This window comes from Pan paniscus, chromosome 4, assembly GCF_029289425.2.
Source record: "Pan paniscus chromosome 4, NHGRI_mPanPan1-v2.0_pri, whole genome shotgun sequence".
In the NCBI taxonomy this organism is placed as follows: Eukaryota; Metazoa; Chordata; class Mammalia; order Primates; family Hominidae; genus Pan; species Pan paniscus.
The window spans coordinates 42,354,040-42,376,382 of NC_073253.2; the positions used below are offsets into that span (position 1 = coordinate 42,354,040).

The window sequence follows — 22,343 nt, forward strand, 5'->3', positions numbered from 1 at the left end:
TCACCTGAGGTCAGGAGTTTGAGACCAGCCTGGCCAACATGGTGAAACCCCGTCCCTACTAAAAATATTTTACAAATTTGCCAGGTGTGGTGGCGTGCCCCTGTAATCCCAGCTATATTGGGAGGCTGAGCCAGGAGAATCACTTGAACCTGGGAGGCAGAGGTTGCAGAGCTGAGATCATGCCACTGCACTCCAGCCTGAGCAATACAGCGTAACTCAGTCTCTAAATAAATAAAAATGAAATAAAGTATGTAGAATAGGCACTCAGAACGATTTGATGCAGGTACAAAAGTGACTCAAACATATTTGTTAGTTGATTGAAGGAAAGAAATCTTACTACCCTTCAAAAAGTTGTTTTTCTCACCTCTCAGATATTCTTCCCTAATCTTTTATATTAGTTCACCTCTGCCAGTTAGTTGAATCCTTAAAGCTATCTAAATAAATATTATATGGGTTGAGAAAAAACTACAGAAGCAAACAGTAGTTAATTTTTTAATTTTTATATATTTTGCGTTTTCTGTAATGTTCTATAAATGAAAGTATTTTTCATTACTTTCAAAATAAAAAAACTAAACCAACAATTTCAGTTTTCTCAGCTCTTCAATCTATGCCTGCAAAGAGACAGAAGGCTACTTTCTTAAACTGGCATCTTGTTCACATCAGTACTTAAATCTCCAGTCCTTGTAATTCATAAACAGAAAAAAAAAAAAAAACAAACTGAAAGTTCCCATACAAAATGGGAATGATTAAAGAAAATTACAGCCTATCTGGCCAAGTGTGGTGGCTCACACTTGGAATCCCAGCACTTTGGGAGGCTGAGGCAGGAGGATCCCTTGAGGCTAAGAGTTTGAGACCAGCCTAAATAACATAGCAAGACCTCATCCCTACAAATTTTTTTAAAAACTTAGCTGGGTGTGGTGGCATGCGCCTGTAGTTCTAGCCACTCCAAAGGCTAAGGCAAGAGGATCCCTGGAGCCCAGGAGTTCAAGGCTGCAGTGAGCTATGATGGTGATGGGGCCACTGCACTCCAGCCTGGGCGACAGAGGAAGACCCTGTCCAAAAAAAAAAATTTACAGCCTATCCATTCCATGGAAACCTATTAAAGAATACTTATTCACATGAGAAAAATGCTTGATGGTAATATCAACTGAAAATACCAAGACACACAACCATATAGTAGAATCTATCTTGAATTTTGTATTTCTAAAGAAAATTATAAGGGTAGAGGGAGAGGCTATAGGCAATTTGTGTTCTGTATTCTTCTGTGTTTTACCTATCCCATGATAATGGTTTTAATTAAAAAGGAAAACCATGCAGACTTGTGGCTGTTGCTTCAACCAACTGAAAACTCACTCCCCTTGGTTTTAAGGCTCCACCACCACCACTAATTTGCTTTACTTATATTATACTTTGCAATCTTTTCCCTAAAGTCAAGCAAACGTGCTTGATATATCTTCCATAATCTTCACTCCTTCAAATACATCAGGGAGCATGACTATCTCCTCAACTTTATCACACACTGTAACACTTTCCAGTTTAATTCTCTCTGACTCTGGCCATTCCAGCAACATCCTCTTGCACATTTATCAATATAGTAGATATCATTACAGGTCTCAGTTGCTGTCATGCTGTTGTTTTTGTTTCTCCCCACATCACAGCAATTTATACTTATCTTTTTGGACCAGATTGCTACTAAAATTATTCCAATTCTAATACTTTTTTTTTTTTGAGACAGAGTCTTGCTCCGTCGCCCAACTGGAGTACAGTGGCGTGATCTCGGCTCACTACAACCTCTGCCACCCGGGTTCAAGCAATCCTCCTGCCTCAGCCTCCAGAGTAGCTGGGACTACAGGTGCGCACCATCACGCCCAGCTAATTTTTGTATTTTTAGTAGAGACGGGGTTTCAGCATGTTGGCTAGGATGGTCTTGATCTCTTGACCTCATGGTCCGCCCACCTCAGCCTCCCAAAGTGCTGGGATTACAGGCGTGAGCCACCGCACCTGCCCCAACTCTAATATTCTTTAATTTTTCCACACTAAGAAAACTGAAACCCAAGTCCTTATTCCCTTCCTTTTTAAGTTTCCATGGGATCCTATTTCCATTTGAATTTCTAAGGGTGCTTCTGTTAACTATTCTAGAATTATGACATCAGGATGGATAATCTCAGGAGATAACTCAGTGACTCAAAAAACTACTTTCAAAGGGCTTATATTAGCCACATGTGCAGGATGATTTAAAGCATAACTGTTCCCTCATCCTTTGCTTAAATAATTTAAGTAGTTCTGAAAGGACTACAGCATTTAGGATTTAGTGTGTAGAGCTAAAAAAGAATGCAGACATCAAATTTATATCCTTTCAAATGTCAAAGTTCTAAAATCCTCCCCCTGAACTGAACATATATACACACTAAATCAGTACCAATTTTCACTTCCAAATTTCTCCTATAATTAAGGCTAAAAAATAAAACAAATCACACCCCTTAAAAAATTCTAAGGGCCTCTCAAATTTTAGTGCAATCTAAAACACTATAATTTTATAATGTCTACTGTCAAGTCTTCTGCATCAAGTTAAATGAATCTGTAGTCTTCATTTTCACAGCTTGTTGCAATGGGAACAAGTTGGGCCTGGCTAACTTGCTAAAAGTTATACAATAATACATTTTAACCTAGTGGAGTGTATGTTATTTGGTCTCATCTGTGGAAAACCATATAAGAAATTGGTAATGGTGAAGCCAGGCATGGTGGCTCATGCCTGTAATCCCAGCACTTTGGGAGGCCGAGGCAGGCGGATCACCTGAGGTCAGGAGTTCGAGACCAGCCTCAACATGGAGAAACCCCATCTCTACTAAAAATACAAAATTAGCCGGGCATGGTGGTGCATGCCGGTAATCCTAGCTACCAGGGAGGCTAAGGCAGGAGAATTGCTTGAACCTGGGAGGCAGAGGTTGCAGCGAGCTGAGATCGCGCCATTGCACTCCAGCCTGGGCAACAAGAGCGAAACTCCGTCTCAAAAAAAAAAAAAGAAAGAAATTGGTAATGGTGATTGCCTTTAGGGACATCTTGATTACCAGAGAAAAAGAAGATTTACTCCCTCTTATACCTTTTAAATATTAAACCATGTAAAATTTGCAAATCTCTTAATGTATAAAGTAAATATATACAGATATATAGATTTTGTTTTGGTATGTCATCTGATGGGATCATATCCTAAAAACAGGTATCCCAAACTACAATATTTGGAAATTTCAAGTAATGAAAAGCCTTTATTCTGGGTTTTGAATATGGTCACCTAAACTAATTTGCTAAAGATATATATTTTAAAATTTCATATGGATACATAGCCCCAAAGAATGTGTGTTAGTCTCTCATCTAGGATACTAAGTTTAGATTAATCAAGCAAAAATATAATAATGTTTTTTATCCCAAAGACCTATTAATAGCAATTCCAGAATTTTAAAATACATTTTAATTCTCTTAGCTTATCCAAGTAATGATAAATCAAATTTTGGGTATATAACCAATGTTCCAATTTAATTTTAAATCAAAATGTAACAAAACCAATAAAATCAAGTGAAATGAGACTTCTGTACAGTTAATCAGTAAAAGAAATAAGGAAAAACTTCAGGATAAAAATACCTAATTGTTGTTTGTTCATTTTTTATGTGCTGACTATAGATAACCTCTGGAAAAAGTCACCTAACTAAAAATCTCAGCTCATTACAATGTGATATACACTAAAGAATACTACTTAGTGTCTTTGGGTGAATGCTTCATATCGTATATAGATTGGGATTACTATGTAAAATGAAGATTATAAGCTATTCAACTCAGGTATGTTTTACATACTTATTTGTCCCCCATTAAGTAATAATTACCTATGAAATGCATTAAGGTTTTTTTGCTGAATAATCTGGGTGTACATAAAAATATAATGCCATTTTAATTATTACATAGCAATGTTGCTATAATCTCAAGACTATTATAAACTTGTACTCAATTATTCCTTTGAGAAAGCAGCAGCTTAGACACTTCCTCACTGTAATACTGATCAATATCTTTTTAAAGTTACATAATCTTTTATAATAAATATCTTTTTAAAGTTACATAATGTTTAATATGTAAAAATAAAGATAAAAAACAATTGTTTTTACATATTAAAAGCAATGGTGTGAATTTCTACTAGTAAAATTATTTTTGCTGTCCAATTTTAATTTTGCTGTCCAATTTCAGCTTGATTATCAATGGTGCTATACTTCGTGGCAAAAACTGACTTATCAATAACAAAACACCTGTTCTGTAAAAAGTTTTGAATAATTTTTTCCTTCAAAGTACAGTATTAAGTAAAGGAATTTTCAATTTAGCATATAGTTTCAATTGAGAAAACCTATACTTTAAAGAAAAAGGAAGAATGTGCTGCTTTCAAAAGAGCTTGAAGAGAGTTTCAACGATTCAAACCTTCTTCTAATGAAACGTCACAACAAAAAAGGTTTGTCTTTATACATGTAGGGGAGAAAACAATTAATAGGTTGTTTGATTAGAAACCTAAAACTTTGGCTGGGCACAGTGGCTCAGCCTTTTAATCCCAGCACTTTGGGAAGCTGAGGCGGAAACATGGCTTGAGCCCAGGAGTTCGAGACCAGCCTGGGCAACATAGCGAGATCTCATCTCCACAAATAATTTAAAAACTAGCTGGTCATGGTGGCCTGTACCTGTGGTCGCACCTACTTGGAAGGCTGAGGTGGGAGGATCATTTGAGCTTGGGTGGTCAAAGCTGCAGCGAGCCATGCTCGTGCCACTGCGTGCCAGCCCGGGCAACACGGTGAGACTGCAATTCAGAAAAAAAAAAAAAAAAGAAAGAAAGAAGAGAAGAGAGAGAAGAGAAGACAAGACAAGACAGACCTAAAACATCAAAGGTTCTCACTACCTCACTTTGACAAGTTTTTATCTTTTAATTGATGAAAACCATATATATTTATCATATGGAGCACGATGTTTTGAATTTTGACAATTTTATTTCCTTTTAATAGTTCCACTTTAAATGCTAGAGGGAAGAGTTAATATCTATTTTAAGGGATTATTTTATAAATGATCCCGAAATATGTGAATTTTTAGTTTTCTGTTTTTGAGACAGGGTCTCACTCTGTTGCCCAGGCTGGAGTACAGTGACCAATCATAACCTACTGCAACCTTGAACTCCTGGGCTCAAGCAATCCTCCTACCTTAGCCTTCCAAGTAGCTGGGACTACAGGCATATGCCACCACACCTGGCTAATTTTTTAAAATTTTTTGTAGAGACAAGGTCTACTGTGTTGCCCAGGCTGGTCTCCAATTCTTGGGCTCAATCCATTCCCCTGCCTCAGCCTCCCAAAGTGCTGGGATTACAGGCGTGAACCCACCATGCCCAGCCTAAAATGACAACTATAAATTCTCGGAAGTTAATTATTTAGTTAATTCCTAGACCTTCCTAGCTCACTGAGCCTCCTCGCAGCCCCAATTCCAAGCCAGGAAATAAAATAAAATGCAGTCTATTAACTATTTGTTTTCAATAGTGAAAGTGAAGGCAAAAACTAAAACATAAATTAGATTTGGAGGTCTCTCCAGAATTCAAATATTGAAGTTTATTCCCATCCCTCTTGTAACAAGAATACCCAAGAAGCACATAAAAATGTGTACAAAGATATTCAGAGAAGTATTATTCATATTAGCCAAAAACATCAAACAAAGCTATGCTCAAAGCTCAATTAACAGAAAACGAAACATAACTTTTAATGTGAAGATGCAATTTGGAATTAAGTTAGCAACTTAAAAAACATTCATGCATCAAAAATATGCATAACATTTACAAGAGCATCAATTTTTAAATGCTCTTTATAAACATTTTATAAATTGCCATTGTAAAACCTAATGCCTAAAATTGACAGGCTAATCCTAAAATTCATCTGGAAATGCAAGGAACCCAGGGCAGTCAAAATAATCCTGAAAAAGAAGGAAAAAGCTAGAGGACTCATACTTCCTGATTCCAAATTTGCTATACAAAACAAATTTGTAATCCAAACAACAGCAATCCAAACTGTGTGTTACTGGCTGTCGTAAGGGAAGACAATGGAATAGAATTGAAAATACAGAAATGAATCCATACATTTCTGGTCGATTGATATTTGACAATGGTACCACAATTCAACGGGGAAAGATGAACCTTTTCAACAAATGGTACTGGGACAACTGGATACACAATTGCAAAAGAATGAAGTTATACCTTTTCCTTGCACCATACACAAAAATTAACTTCAAATGGATCATAGAACTAAACAGAAGAAGTAAAACTATAAAACCCTTACAAGAAAACAAGAAAAAAGGCGTAATTTTTGGGTTAGGCAAATAATTTTTGGGTTAGATGCAATAAAAGCACAAGTAATAGAAAAAAATAGATAAGATGGACTTTACCAAGACTTCACGAGAATTAAAAACTTATGAGTTACTTCAAAGAGCAGCATCAAGAAAATGAAAAGGCAGGCCACAGAATGGGAGAAAATGTTTGCACATTATGTATCAGATAAGGTGTGTATCCAGAATATTAAAAAAAAAAAACTCTTACAACTCAATTATAAAAAGACAACCCAATTTTTAAATGGGCAATTAATCTAAATAGACATTTCTCCAAAGAAAATATAAAAATAGGCAATAAGCACATTAGCTGTGATGTTAAGCATCAAAGAAACGCAAATCGAACCACAATAAAATATTAATACTACTTCACGTTCACTCACTATATTATAATAAAAAGGACAAATAAGTGTTCGTGAGCATGTGGAGAGGAACCCTCAGATATTGCTGGTGGGATTGTAAAATGCTACAACCACTTCAGAATAGTATGGCAGTTCCTCAAAATGTTAAACATAGAGCTACGATTTGACCCAGGAATCCCATTCCCAAAAGAAATGAAAACATATGTTCACACAAAAACTTGTACAAAAATGTTCATGGCAGCATTATTCATAACCCAAAAGTGGGAACAACCAGATGTCCATCACTGATTGGATAAATATTAATAAAATGTGGAATGGAATATTATTTGACCATAAAAAGGAATTAGTACTGATACATGCTACATCATGGATAAACTTTGAGAACATTATGCTAAGTGAAAGAAACTGGTCACCATGGCCCCATTTATAGGATATGTCCAGACTAGACAAATGCAGAGAGGCAGAAAATACATTAGTTGCCAAGGCCTGGGGCAGGGGGAAAATGGGGAGTGACTGCTAATGGGTCTAGGGATTCTTTCTGGGATAACGAAATTGTTGTAAAACTGATATGGTGATGTTTACACAACTCTATGAACATATGAAAAAACCTCTGAATTGTACTACACTTTAAATGAGTGTATTGGTACGGAAATGTGAACTCAATAAAGCTGTTTAAAAAACAAAACACCTAAGGTCTAGTATATACGTTCTTTGTGGAAAACAAGGTACATTCAAGACAAATAACTATGAACTGATCTGATTACTAACCAAGACCATGCTTGAGGCACTTAGAATTAAGAATTTAACATATATTCCTTACTAGCTAAAAGATTACCCCTTTAAATATGTCTAAATCTCAACGAAAATGGACCTGCAGTACTTGCAACTGTCAGGGCATAAAATGGGATTCACGAAAGATACCTGAGTAAACACGTTCCTTTCCTGTACATGGCTGAACTGTACTTCCCATTACAAAAAAAAAAAAAAAAAAACAATAACTGCAGAAAAATACTCCACCGGGAGCCGGAGAAATTCTCAAAGAAGAATCTAATACTGAGCTAAGACAAGGGGTGGAAAGAATGAGGAAGGGGAAGGAGCACAGAGTAGGGGGAGGTCTCCATGCATTTAAGCCCAAGGAGTCCAGTTACATTAAATCCAACTTTTAAACGCTTTGTGAACAGGCCCAGAGGCAAAGTCCTGGGCGCAAACCCACGAGCCGAGCTGCGAGGCTGAGAGGAAGTGCTAGTCCAGCCCAACCCCGCACTGGATTTGGTGTGGAAACCGTCAGAGGTAAAAGGGATCGCTCAGATGGGGGGCCCGCGGTGAGGGCAGGAGGCAAAACCCCTCCGCCCGGCTCTTCCAGCCAGCGCGCAGCGGGAGGCGGCTGTGCCGCGGGCCCGTCCTTCGCGTCCGAGCTGCCGCGCACGCCCCGCGCGGAGCGCGGCACCGGGAGCCTCCGGTGGGGCTGGGTCCCGTCTCCCGCCCCATCCGGCGCTTTGTCCCAGCCCCGGCGGCCGGCGGCCCCGCTGCGGGCTCCCGGGCCGCGGTGACAGCCCCCGTCCCCATAGGGCTGAGAGCCCGGGAGTCCCTATAGGCTGGCGACCGGTCGCCCGCCGGACCTCACCCAGGCGGGACGCGGCAGGAGGACGCTCACCCTGCCGGAGGGGCCGCCGCCGCCGCCCGAAGCGCACGCAGGCCAAGCTCAGGCGCCAAAAGCCTTGGACTTCGAAACACACGACTTCCAACATCCTAAGCTTACCCAAAAATTATCCACGAAATACGCCATGACCATCGTGCCGCCGCCGCGCCGGGTTCCGCGTCCGCGCCCGCCCGCCGCTGTGTAAACACGGCCCGGCCCCCACAGCACCCCCGCCTTTCGCCGCCGCCGCCTTCTTCCCAGAGACCGGCCCGCACCTTCCAGGGCGCATGCGCCACCTAGCGGCTGCCGCCGCTGGGCGAGCACTTAGACGCCACGGCCACGGTGTGCGCATGCGCCCTGTCCCCATTCTCGGGTGTTGGTAGATCTCTCTGCATCCCGGGCGCGGCTGGGTTGAGTGTTCTCTTAGGAATGGTGGAGAACTGGGTCCTTGAGGAGTCACCAGGGAGACTGCTCGCACTGTTTGCGGTGCGACGGGCACTAGCCCAGGGACAGAGGGAAGAGAAGGGCCAGCCAGCGGCAGTGGAGTCGGCAGGCTGGCTGCCCACTCGCTTTCTCTCCTCACAAGACTCGCTTCCCCGGCCTTCGAGGATCTCGAACGGACTATAGTCTGGACTCGCTGGGCTGGAGGAAACTTGGCCGCTGGCCACCCGGAGGAGACTGAGAAGCCTTTGGTCAACAGGGCGCCTTTCCTTGAACCAAAACAAAACTTTCCGAAGCCGGAAAGGAAACGCCCAGTGTCGCCTGAGAGCCCTGGAGCTGCGCGAGACCCAGGCACTGAGTGCGGCCTCGGCCTCTGACCTCTAACACGCCGGGAACAAACCAGCTGGGGCGGCCCGCAGGCCTGCGGGAGCGGAATGTGACCCGAAACCGACGGACTTCCTGACCCATAGTCCATAGTTCTCTTTAGCAACTTGGACATTTTGGAAAAAGAAACAAGTCTTAACATGCCTCGACCTGATGGAAAAACTAAATCCCCTTCCTACACCTTGCTTTCCAAAAGTTAAAAAAAAATAATTAAACGCTATTAGAGGTCTCAAGTTCACTGTCACCAGATCAGCTAGGTCCAGAATCTTCAGTTCTTGAAGCCAAGCCCTACAAATAGATTTATTGTAGCATATCACACCTCTTCAGGTGACTTAAAACAATGAGAATTCATGAGAAATTATCTTCATCCTCAAGTAAAAATCATGAAGTGCCTTTCACATGGATGAAATTGTAAGTGCTTGTTGAACAAGGAATAATTGGATAATGGTATTGTGGTCATACTTTTTAAGAATATCTGTTAGAAAGATATAGGGTGCAGAACATCTAGGATTTGCTGAAAGTCATTTATTATGGATAGGGGTATGAGTAAGGTCATAGATGAAAAGGGATGAAACAAGATTGGCCATAGTTGCTCTATTTTTGTGTATCTTGTTTCTTTATTTTGTTTCTTTAAAAAGTCCTCATATCACTGACATTTACACTTAGTTTTGGGGAAAGTCAAACTTAGAAATAAGCTACAGCTTTCTAAGATATCAGTCTAACTGGATTTTTCTCGATGCTGAAGAACTTTTTAAAAAATTCAGCCATCTAGGTCACACAGCAAATACCTTTGGCATTAAATTCCTAGTATCACTAAAGTACTCCCTCCCACCGCCGCGCCCCCCGCCCCCCAACCCCGCACCCTTAGACCTGGGCAAGAGAGACTTCTATCCTGGACTCCATGCTCTAAAGGAACTTACATATCACACACACACATTAATTAAAAAAAAAAAAATGGGTGCCTCTGCCACTTGTGATCTGATACTGAACACTGGCTCATAACCATAAATTCCCTCTCCCAGTGAAGAACACTATTCAGGCCCCAGGAAAACTCTTCTTCCTATCTTTTGTCTTCTGTCCTCAAAACAAACGGTGAACTCCAAAAGCAGTGAAAATTTGTACATAGCATGGCTGCCCATTTCAGAGACTGCTTTGGAGTCAGAATTTGAGCAGCAGAAATGCTTAGGTAAGAGAGAAGACAAATTAACTTGTCAAATCCTTCATCTCAGCTTGAATGCTATAGATTCCTGCATGACAAAGTATTGTTTCTCAGTAGTATCAAGCATACATTTTCCTTTTGTTAGTGTTCCAATGTGTGGCTATTACCTACTGACAATTTAGTATAGTATTCACAATAGTTACTAGCCTTCATTCGCATTCTTCTGCTCCCCTAAAATTTAGGAGTAGATCTGGAATGAAAATAAGTATTCTGAGTATTTCAGGTATTTGCAAGGTTCATTAGGGCCGAAACACCATATCCTGTAATTGCCTGATGTTTAAGTTGTGGAACTTTATAGTAAACAGTGATTAAGGTGACTAAATTTCAGACAAGACTGTGTAGTATAGGAAGAGTGTGGATGGTATCAGCCGCCTTCTGCACTCTCAAGTGAGGTTTCCAGGGATGAACATACATTCTGGCAGAGCATAGATAAGCTCCTGAGTGGGTAGTGCTGGGTGGGGTTACAGGCATGAGCCACCGAGCTTATATGCGTTAAAGTATTTGTGCCACACTCACTTAGACTTTGCTTATCAAAATGTATTTCATTTTGAAATTATTAAAAACCAACATAGATAACAACAGTGTACAAGTCACTGCCTATAATACCTGTCACTTAAGAGTCAGTAAATGTTCAGTGAATGAATGAATGATGACATCTATCATAAAAATGTCAAGGTAGATGAGACCTTGAATATGTAATAATTCCATTATCTTTTACACATTCTCTTTTTTTTTTTTTTTTTTGAGACAGAGTCTCGCTTGGTTGCCCAGACTGGAGTGCAGTGGTGCGATCTCAGCTCACTGCAACCTCCACCTCCCAGGTTCAAGCGATTCTCATGCCTCAGCCTCTCAAGCAGCTGGGACTACACATGCCCACCACCACGCCTGACTAATTTGTGTATTTTTAGTAGACACGGGGTTTCACCACGTTGGCCAGGCTGGTCTTGAACTCCTGACCTCAAGTGATCCGCCTGTGTGGGCCTCCCAAAGTGCTGGGGTTACAGGCATAAGCCACCGCGCCCAGCCTACTCATCCTCTTTAATTGGTGCTTGATCCTAGAGTTTGTAGAAAATGTCATTATTTAAGTTTTTGATTTAATTTTCTCATGTTACTTTAAATATATTCAAAAGAATTCTTGTGGGCTTGAGTGTACTTCTTAAAGGATAGAGTACTTTTTTTTTTTTTTTTTTTTTTGAGACAGAGTCTTGCTCTGTCACCCAGGCTGGAGTGCAGTGGTGCAATCTTGACTCACTGCAACCTCCGCCTCCCAGGTTCAAGTGATTCTCCTGCGTCAGCCTCCAGAGTAACTGGAACTACAGGCATGCGCCACCACACCTGGCTAAGTTTTGTATTTTCAGTAGAGACGGGATTTCGCCATGTTGGCTAGGGTGGTTTTGAACTCCTGACCTCAGGTGATCCACCCACCTCGGTCTCCCAAAGTGCTGGGATTACAGGCATGAGCCACCACACCTGGCCTTAGTGTACTTTGTGAAATAAAAATAAAATAAAATTTAAATAACATCCAAGATTTACTGTAGCAAGAGATTGCCTGTTGGAAAGGAGCCCCTACTCAATTTGGACTTTGATTTTTGGGTGTCCCCGCTACCAGAATCATCTTTCTCTTAGGATCTCTCTCGATACCTGCTGAAGAGATATCGGCTTCCGGGGATGCTGTTGATCCCCATTAAACTCTGGCCTAAGCCTATATGTTATAGCCCAAAGCTATAGACTTTTAAAACATAACTTTATAAATGATACCAAATAAGAGAAGAGACACACAAAATAACCTAAGTCTAAATTATCTGGTTTACAAAATATGGTTTATTTCCAAGATTTGAGGGTTCAGTCTCTTAGGCAAGGCACCCAGAGCACTTCCCCCTTTCCATTCCTTAGTTTGATTTCCTCCCATTTCTCATCCTGGGTTCACAGCTCACAGCACATGAATCAACATTTAGTCATAAGGGCCATTTCCTCATAACTTCATTTGAAACTAGGTCCATGTCAGAGAGTTGACTATAAAGAAAAATGCATTTTCTCATTTTTTTCAATATAATTTTGCAAATGTACTTCCACTTGTTTCCAAGATGGGAGTGGCAGAAGAGAAGATCCTATAAACCTCTTCTGTTTCCTGCCAATTTCTTCAAGGCGTGGCATCCATCCCCTGTCAGGTGCAGTGTTCTTTCTCTGAACTCATGTTGTACTTGACAATAACAAGTGGCAAAAGAGCTAAGCTCTGTTAAAAGGCAGAAGAGAAACAGGCAGATCCCTGAAGTCTGGTACGCTCTTGTTTTTCTGTACTCAGTAGCAGCATATTAAAAGCAAAAGCCTTATGCAAAACAGAAAGGAAAGCAAAAGCTTGGCAGATGGCAGCCAGGCAGGCTGCTATGTGAGGGCCGAGAGGTAGAAGCATGTTGATCAAACTGCAGAATAGAGCTCAACATCACCCTGCACGCTACTTTCTCATTTCAGAGCGGCTTACCAGGTGGATGTGCCTTTCTTCTCTCCTAAGTGCACCTGGGATTGACTCCCTGCCTGCTCCTCATGTGGTGCCATCTCTTCCTCCAGAATGAGATGTACTTTCCCGGGTGCTCCTTCATTTTGTCATTTGTGGAAGAAGCACAAACACCTGACCAGTTGTTCCAGGGTCCGCATTGCTAGTGACCGCAGGGAACCCAACAATGCTTCAAAAATAAGAGAAATTACTAAATTACAGAAAGCCATGAAGATAATGATAATGTAGAAACACTCAGGGCTGGGCGCAGTGGCTCACGCCTGTGATTCCAGCACTTTGGGAGGTCAGGGCAGGTGGATCACCTGAGGTCAGGAGTTCGAGACCAGCCTGGCTAACATGGCAAAACCCCATCTCTACTACAAATACAAAAGATTAGCCAGGCGTGGTGGCAGGCACCTGTAATCCCAGCTACTTGGGAGGCTGAGGCAGGAGAATTGCTTGAACCCAGGAGGTGGAGGTTGCAGTGAGATGAGATCGTGCCATTGCACTCCAGCCCGGGCAAGAGAGCGAGACACTGTCTCAAAACAAACACTAAAAAATGTTTGTCATTAATGTTAAATGGAAAGACAGAAGGTGTCAAATTACAAATATGTTGAGTCATACATTTTATTTGTAAAATTACAAATATGGGCCAGGTGTGGTGGCTCACGTCTGTAATCCCAGCACTTTGGGAGACCAAGGCGGGTGGATCACAGGGTCAGGAGTTTGAGACCAGCCTGACCAACATGGTGTAACCCCATCTTTACTAAAAATACAAAAATTAGCTGGGCGTGGTGGTGCCTGCCTGTAATCCCAGCTACTCAGGAGGCTGAGGCAAGAGAATTGCTTGAACCTGGGAGGAGGAGATTGCAATGAGCCGACATCGTGCCACTGCACTCCAGCCTGGGCGATGGAGCAAGACTTCATCTCAAAAAAAAAAAAAAAAAGAAAAATTACAAATATGTAAAAAAAAAAAAAAGTATGTTAAATAGACAAATGTAAAACATGGAAGACATTTAAAATTTAATATAATAACATTGTACGATTTAAAGAACAATCGTTCTATGTTTTTATCTGAATATAAATGTAACTGGTCCTAATCTTCTTTAATGTCTTTCATTAACTCTCTCCTCTGTTTCATTCATTCAGGCAGTAGACATTTACTATGCACTTGTTGCAATGAAAAGATTGTCTCTGCTTGCTTTTTTTTTTTGAAACAGGGTCTTGCCGTGTTGTCCAGGCTGGAGTACAGTGGCACAATCCTAAGTCACTGCAACCTCAACCTCCTGGTCTCAAGCAAGCCTTCCTACTTATGCTTCCCTAATAGCTGGGACCACAGGCGCACACCACCATGCCCACCTAATTTTTTATTTTTTGTAGAGATGGCATCCCCCTATGTTGTCAGGCTGGTCTTGAACTCCTGGGCTCAAGTAATCCTCTCATCTTGGCCTCCTAAAATGCTGGAATTACAGGTGTGAGCCACCATGCCTGGCCATCTCTGCCTTTGAGAAATTCACAGTCTAATATAGACGTATGATGAAGATGATAGAGATCATGGCAATTATAGCAATAATGTGCATAGAAGAGTGCCTGACGCATAGTTGGCAAGCAATACACATTTGTTAAATGCATTAATTAATGAATCACTGTTCCAAAACGTAACCACAAAGAAATGTAATTTGTATTTTTATTGTGTTTTCCTTCTTTCTTTCCTTCTCTCCTTTTCCCTTCAACTCCCTCCTTTCTTTCTGCAAGGAAAGTGACAGGAAACTGCCCTGGATTCACCCAGGGTATCCTCCATTAGCACACTGATTTGGGGGTCCATGGAATAGTAGAGTCCAGAGCAACTTCTGAAACTCAGTCCTGGAGCCAGCTAGCTCCCTAGGAGATGGATGCTTATGAAGAACAGGGCACTAGAAATTGTAATAATAGGAGCCCAAGCAAGAAGCACCCTTGGCTTAGCTAAGAATGGAGGAAGTGGACTTGAAGAGCTACTCCCTTGAAGAGCCACTGAATATGAGTCACCAATGGACCAGCACCTTCTGTACACCTTGTAGCACCAGATTTCAACAGAACACAGTGTACCAGTGGTCCTATTCACTGTTTATCTAACAAACATTTATTGAACACCTGTATTGAGCTAGGCCCTCTTCTAGACACTGGTGATACAATGGTGAATGAGACAAATAATTGTGCTGCTTTCATGGCACTTAAGTGTACAGAGACAGACCAAAAGGATTTAAATAAATGATATATTTTGGGATAGTGATACATGCTTTGCAGTATAATTGACATAGGTTGTAGTAGGGAGAGGGGGCTTCTTCTTTACCTAGAATGGTCAAAAAGGCCTCCCTGAGGACATGACATTTGAGCAGAGACCTGAATGAGCTAAAGGAAGTAGCCATGCAAAGATCTGCAGAGTAGTCCACATTAAAGCAACAACAATAAGGTCCAGAAGTAGCAGTGAGCTTGATGTGTTCAAGTAAATGAAAAGGGGGCCAGTTTGGCTGGAGTGCAGTGATCAAACGGAAGAAGAACAGAAATGAGATCAGACAGGAAAGCAGAGTCAATTCAGAGAGAGGCTAGTTTGTAATCTAAGCACCATAGGAAGCCAATGGAGGATTTGAAAGCAGCAGAATGATATCTGATTTATGATTTATGGAAGATCACATTCAGGCCAGGCACGGTGGCTCACACCTGTAATCCCAGCACATTGGGAGGCCGAGGCTGGTGGATCACTTGAGACCAGGAGCTTGAGACCAGCCTGGGCAACATGATGAAACCCCGTCTCTACTAAAAATACAAAACTTAGCAAGGCGTGGTGGCACACACCTGTAATCCCAGCTACTCAGGAGGCTGAGGCAGGAGAATTGCTTGAATCCAGGAGGCAGAGGTTGTGGTGAGCCGAGATCGTGCCACTGCACTCCAGCCTGGGCAACAGAGCAAGACTCCATCTCAAAAAAAAAAAAAAAAATCACATTGACTGCTCTCTGAAAGGAAGGGTAGTGGAAAAAATATTTGAGAGGCCACTCCAAAGATGGATATAATAGACCTGGCAAGGGAAGGTGATGGCAGGGACTGGGTGACAACTGTGGAAATGTAAGAAGTTATCAGGCTCAAGCTCTACTTGGAAGGTAAAGCTGACAGAGCTTGCTAATGGATTGGATTTAGGGCGGGAAGGAAAGAAATCAAAGATGATCCTAGAAGTTGTGCCTGAACAACTAGGTGTATAGTGAATGGTGCCACAACGATAGAAAAATGTGGAGAGGAGCTGGTTTGGAGAAAGAACTCAGTGGTTTTATTTATTTATTTATTTTTGAGACGGAGTCTCACTCTGTCGCCCAGGCTGGAGTGCAGTGGTGTGATCTCAGCTCACTGCAACCTCTGCTTCCTAGATTCAAGTGATTCTCCTGCCTCAGCCTCCCAGGTAGCTGGGATTACAGTCATGCACCACGATGCCCAGCTAATTTTTTTTGTATTTTTAGTAGAGACGGGTTTCGCCATGTTGGCCAGGCTGGTCTCAAACTCCTGACATCAAGTGATCCACCTGCCTCGGGCTCCTAAAGTGCTGGGGTTATAGGTGTGGGCCACCACGTCTGGTCAGAACTCAGTGGTTCTACTTTGGACTTGTTAAATTTGAAGGGCCTAATGGAAATACAAGTAGAAATGTCTATCAGGCAATTGGATATATGATTCTGGAGCCCAGGACAGAGGTTGGATTCAAGACATAAACTGGAGGGTCATTGGCATGAATAGAGGAGATTTGATGAGATCACATAGAAAGAAAGGGGAGAGAGGAAGGGAGGGAGATAGAGAGCCTGTGGAACTGAGGAAAAAGCCCTGGGGCACTCCTACATTTAGAGGTAGGGAGAAGTGGATAAGCCAGCAAAAGAGATTAATGTAAAGTAGAACACCAAGAAAAAGAGATGACATTCAAGCCAAGAGTAGAGAGTGTTTTAAGAAGTGATTGATGCATGACAAATACTGAGAAATGACCATTGGATTTAGCCAGTTGGAAGTGGCCTTGGCAAGTGTTGATTCTTTGAAGGGGTGGAGACATAAATCTGAATGAAGTGGGTTGAAGAGAGAAGAGGAAGTAAGGACAAAAAGTATAAACAATTCCTTCAAGAAGTTTTGCTATGAAATGAAGCAGCAAAATAGGCAGGTATTGAAGAGAACAAGTGATAAAAGGGAGGGAGTAAGTATTAAGATGAGATGTAATAAAGCAATTTGAGTTCCAGAGAGGATGAACCAAAGAGAGGGGAAAAGAGAGAGAATTATAGAGATGAAGTCCTTGAGTAGAGGAAAGAATATGAGATCCAGAATAAAAGTGGAGTTCTAAGAGGGTGTTTCTGGATTTCTAATAAGTCTAATAGGTTATTGGTCAATTGGTTGGAAAAAATAAGAACTATAGGTTATTGTAGTTCTGCATATTAAAAGCATCCTTCATGTATTATCTCATTGAATCATCATACTAACCCTGTGAGGTCACAACGATTACCCCAATTTTACAAATGAGAAAATATGATCTAGGAGATTAGATGAGTTGCTCAAGGTCATACAACAAGTAAATGGGAAACTACTGTTAATTTAGGAGTACAAGAGAGGCATGAATAAAGTGTTATGGAGGAAGCGATGCCTCAAGCAACAAAACAGGTCAAAAGACGAGGAATGGTGAAGGGTGAAAGTTAAACTCATCCACCCAGGGATTTATTTTTTATTTTATTTTATTTTATTTTATTTTATTTTTGAGACGGAGTCTGGCCCTGGTGCCCTGGCTGGAGTGCAATGGCATGATCTTGGCTCACTGCAACCTCCACCTCCCAGGTTCAAGCAATTCTCCTGCCTCAGCCTCCCGGGTAGCTAGGATTACAGGCACCCGCCACCACGTCCAGCTAATTTTTTGTATCTTTAGTAGAGACAGGGTTTCACCATGTTGGCCAGGCTGGTCTTGAACTCCTGACCTCGTGATCCACCCACCTCAGCCTCCCAAAGTGCTGGGATTACAGGCATGAGCCACCGCACCCGGCCACCCAGGGATTTTATTTACGGGTTTTTGTTTTTAACTGGTGGATCTGGTCTTCCTCAGTTTCCACATTCTTTCCATAAAGAGGTCCCTTTCTTGGTTACCTTCTCCCTAACTAGGTGCTTTAGGTAAATATAAATGCTAACTAGTAAGAATCCTATAAAAATGTCAAGGAGGCCGGGCACGTTGGCTCACGCCTGTAATCCCAGCACTTTGGAAGGCTGAGGCGGGCAGATTACCTGAGGTCAGGAGTTTGAGACCAGCCTGACTAACATGGTGAAACCCCATCTCTACTAAAAATACAAAAAATTAGCCAGGCATAGTGGCGGGCACCTGGAATCCCAGCTACTCAGTAGGCTGAGGCAGGAGAATCACTTGAACCCGGGAGGCAGAGGTTGCAGTGAGCCGAGATTGTGCCACTGCACTCCAGCCTGGTGACAAAGAGAGACTCCGTTTCCAAAAAAAAAAAAAATTAAGGAAATATATTTACATCTTACTGTTTAAAAAGTCTCTTCTCTCTTCATTGTTAATCCTGAAACATGCAAGAAATATAACTGTTCAAAATTTCAGATTCTAATCAAAATCTAAAGCTGACCTACCTTAAACAGGACATTTGGTAATTGTATTAAAAACCACTCCCTTTTGTAGACAGAAGGAAACAGAAAACCATATCAGCCTGTAGAAATGGTTGTAATGTTCTTTATAAAATCCTTAAGGCCACAGAGTTCTCATTAACTATTTGCAGGGAGGAGGCAACTGGGCTGGGTCAAACAGGCTAGATCCAAAGGTAATAAAATCAAATTTTTGTTTCCAGGCCGGGCACAGTGTCTCAGGCCTGTAATCCCAGCACTTTGGGAGGCCAAGGCGGGCAGATCATATGAGGTCAGGAGTTCAAGACCAGCTTGACCAAAATGGTGAAACCCCGTCTCTATTAAAAATACAAAAAAATTAGCCGGACATGGTGGCACATGCCTGTAGTCCCAGCTACTCAGGAGGCTGAGGCAAGAAAATCGCTTGAACCCGGGAGGCGGAGGTTGCAGTGAGCCGAGATCATGCCACTGCACTCCAGTCTGGGCGACAGAGTGAAACTCCATCTCAAAAAAAAAAAAAAAAACTGTTTCCAGCCTTAAAATCCCACTGGATGTTATCTGCCTTTATACACTTTTCTTTATAGTGTTTCAAGAACAAACTGTCACCAACTAGTTATTTTTTTCATTTAGGTCCAGAAAATGTATGTTATTTTTTCCTTCCTACTTCCCACATGCCAGCTAAAACCACTTATTTCCATTTATTCAAAGCTGTCTTCAAATATATCTCCTCCAAAAAAAGAAAGTTGCAAAACCATTACCTTCTGTATAATCTCATATTTCTTTTTTCCGACATATTTCCTGAGTGATACATCCTTCAAATTGAGTAATTTATATCTTGTCCAAAGAGCTTTGTACTGTTCTTTGTAGATGCTTTCTTGTTTTTTTCTTTTTTTCTCTTTTTTGCAGGTGCATGTGTTTGTGTTGGTGATCATAGTCGGAGGAAGAATTCATCATTCTTTCTTTACTCTTAAAAATACATCATCTCTTACTTTTCAGTTTATACAGGGGCTTCCATATTGGTGGGGGGAGTATGTATAGCTTTACAGATATAGATGTCCATTCATTCATCCATTCAACAAGCACCTATAGTGTTTTGGCACTGTTTTAGGTGTGCGATAGCAGTGAAGAAAAGTTGAATTCTGCTCTCAGAGATCTTAAATCCCAGTAGGGATGATAGGCAAAAATAACACAAACAAGTAGACACATAGTATAATATCTGAAATGTCAGTAGATACATAGCATAGTGGTAAGTGCTATGTTACAAAAATAAAGCAGGGCAAGAGCAGTATAATGTCTTGTTTAAAAATAGCAGATGAGATCAGAAAATCTATGACACAATATGGTGACTATAGTTAAAACCAAGGTATTGTATTCTTAAAATTTGTTGAGAGTAGATTTTAAGTTTTCTTACCACAAAAAAATTATAAGTATGTGAGGTAATGTATTAATTAGCTCGATTTAGCTATTTCACAATGTATACTTATTTTGAAATAACATGTTGCACATGATAAACATATAAGATTTTTATTTGCCAATTTAATAACTACTTTTTAAAAAATATATAGCAGATGAGATGACCATATAGAATATGGCTCTGGAATTAAACTGCCTGGATTTTAATCCTGGCTCTGATACTTATGAGCTTTGTAACCTTAGGGAGGTTATTTAATCATTTGTATGACTCAGTTTGCACGTCTGTAAAGTGGGGATAATATAGTATCTACCTCAAAGAGTTGCTGTAAAGACTAAATGAGTTAAAATATGTAAAACAATGGCAGGGCACCATTGCTTACACCTGTAATCCCAGCACTTTGGGAGGCTGAGGCAGGCAGATCACTTGAGCTCAGGAGTTCCAGACCAGCCTGGGCAACATGGCAAAACCCCATCTCTACTAAAAATACAAAGAAAATTAGCTGGGCATGGTGGTGCACCCCTGTAGTCCCAGCTACTCAGGAGGCTGAGGTGGGAGGATCACCTGAGCCCAGGAGATAGTGGCTGCAGTGAGCTGTCATTGCACCACTGCACTCCAGAGCCCGGGCGACAGAGTGAAATCCTGTCTCAAAAAATAATTATAATAAGGCCGGGCACGGTGGCTCATGTCTGTAATCCTAGCACTTTGGGAGGCCGAGGTGGGTGGATCACCTGAGGTCAGGAGTTCAAGACCAGCCTGGCTGACATGCCGAAACCCTGTCTCTACTAAAAATACAAAAATTAGCCAGGTGTGGTGGCGGGCGCCTATAATCCCAGCTACTCAGGAGGCTGAGGCAGGAGAATCCCTTGAACCTAAGGGGTGGAGGTTCCAGTGAGCCAACATTGCATCACTTCATTCCAACCTGGGCAAAAATAGTGAAACTCCATCTCAAAAAATAATAATAACAATTATTATTATAAACTATTAATATTAAGAAGAACCGGAAGTGATGGGGGTCCTATTAAAGTTTAATGAAAATCAATCTGAGGAGGTGATTGAAATGAAGGAAATAAATCTTGTGATGTCTACCAGACAAAACCTACCAGGCAGAAGAAAAAGCACACAGAAAAACAGATGAGGTTGGTATGGCTTGAGCAGAATGAGTGGGTAATAGTTGTAGGGAATGTGGTGAAAGAATGGAGTTGGAGTTGGGCCAAATCAGCTAGGGCCTTATAGGTCATAGAAAAACCTCAGGTGGTATTCTAAGAGTGATGGGAAGTCATCAGAGGGCTTTTAGCTGAGCAGTGTCATAACCTAATGTTTAGAAGGATTATCCTGGCTGCTATGTGGAGAATAGGCTAAAAGGGGCAAGACAGCTGGTTGTTAAAAACATCTACCAGCACACTACTGGATTCAAGATATACTAATAAATAGAAAAAGGCAAGGTGTGGGACGAAATGCGTGATATACTGCCATTGGCATTTTAAAAATCTCTATATATGTGTATTTATAACATGTGTATACATACACATATGTACATTTTACACCTATACATAAACATTACATATATACATATACACAATGTATATTAGATATGTATTTTCTTCATATACATATCCTATCTCTGGAAGGAAGGATATGTAGGGGTGGGTTGCCCCTCCACACCTGTGGGTGTTTCTCGTAAGGTGGAACGAGAGACTTAGGAAAGAAAAAGACACAGAGACAAAGTATAGAGAAAGAAATAAGGGGACCTGGGGAACCAGCGTTCAGCATATGGAGGATCCCGCCAGCCTCTGAGTTCCCTTAGTATTTATTGATCATTTGTGGGTGTTTCTCAAAGAGGGGGATGTGTCAGGGTCACAAGACAATTGTGGGGAGAGGGTCAGCAGACAAACACGTGAACAAAGGTCTTTGCATCATAGACAAGGTAAAGGATTAAGTGCTGTGCTTTTAGATGTGCATCCACATAAACATCTCAATGCCTTACACAGCAGTATTGCTGCCCGCAGGTCCCACCTCCAGCCCTAAGGCGGTTTTTCCCTATCTCAGTAGATGGAGCATACAATCGGGTTTTATACCGAGACATTCCATTGCCCAGGGACGGGCAGGAGACAGATGCCTTCCTCTTGTCTCAACTGCAAGAGGCATGCCTTCCTCTTATACTAATCCTCCTCAGCACAGACCCTTTACGGGTGTCGGGCTGGGGAACGGTCAGGTCTTTCCCTTCCCACGAGGCCGTATTTCAGACTATCACATGGGGAGAAACCTTGGCCAATACCTGGCTTTCCTAGGCAGAGGTCCCTGCGGCCTTCCGAAGTTTTTGTGTCCCTGGGTACTTGAGATTAGGGAGTGGTGATGACTGTTAAGGAGCGTGCTGCCTTCAAGCATCTGTTTAA

At 41.6% G+C, this 22,343-nt stretch overlaps 1 protein-coding gene across 2 annotated transcripts in view; it reads right to left on the minus strand.

Moving 5' to 3' along the window:
• Positions 1-9,372, minus strand: part of FCHO2 (FCH and mu domain containing endocytic adaptor 2) — a 138,797-nt gene extending 129,425 nt beyond the window's left edge. For both annotated transcript variants that reach the window (XM_055112318.2, XM_063604202.1), the window contains exon 1: positions 8,506-9,372. In XM_055112318.2, the coding sequence (XP_054968293.1) occupies positions 8,506-8,538 (33 nt within the window). In that variant the 5' untranslated portion in view covers positions 8,539-9,372. The remainder of the gene's footprint in view (positions 1-8,505) is intronic.
• Positions 9,373-22,343: the final 12,971 nt, after the last annotated feature.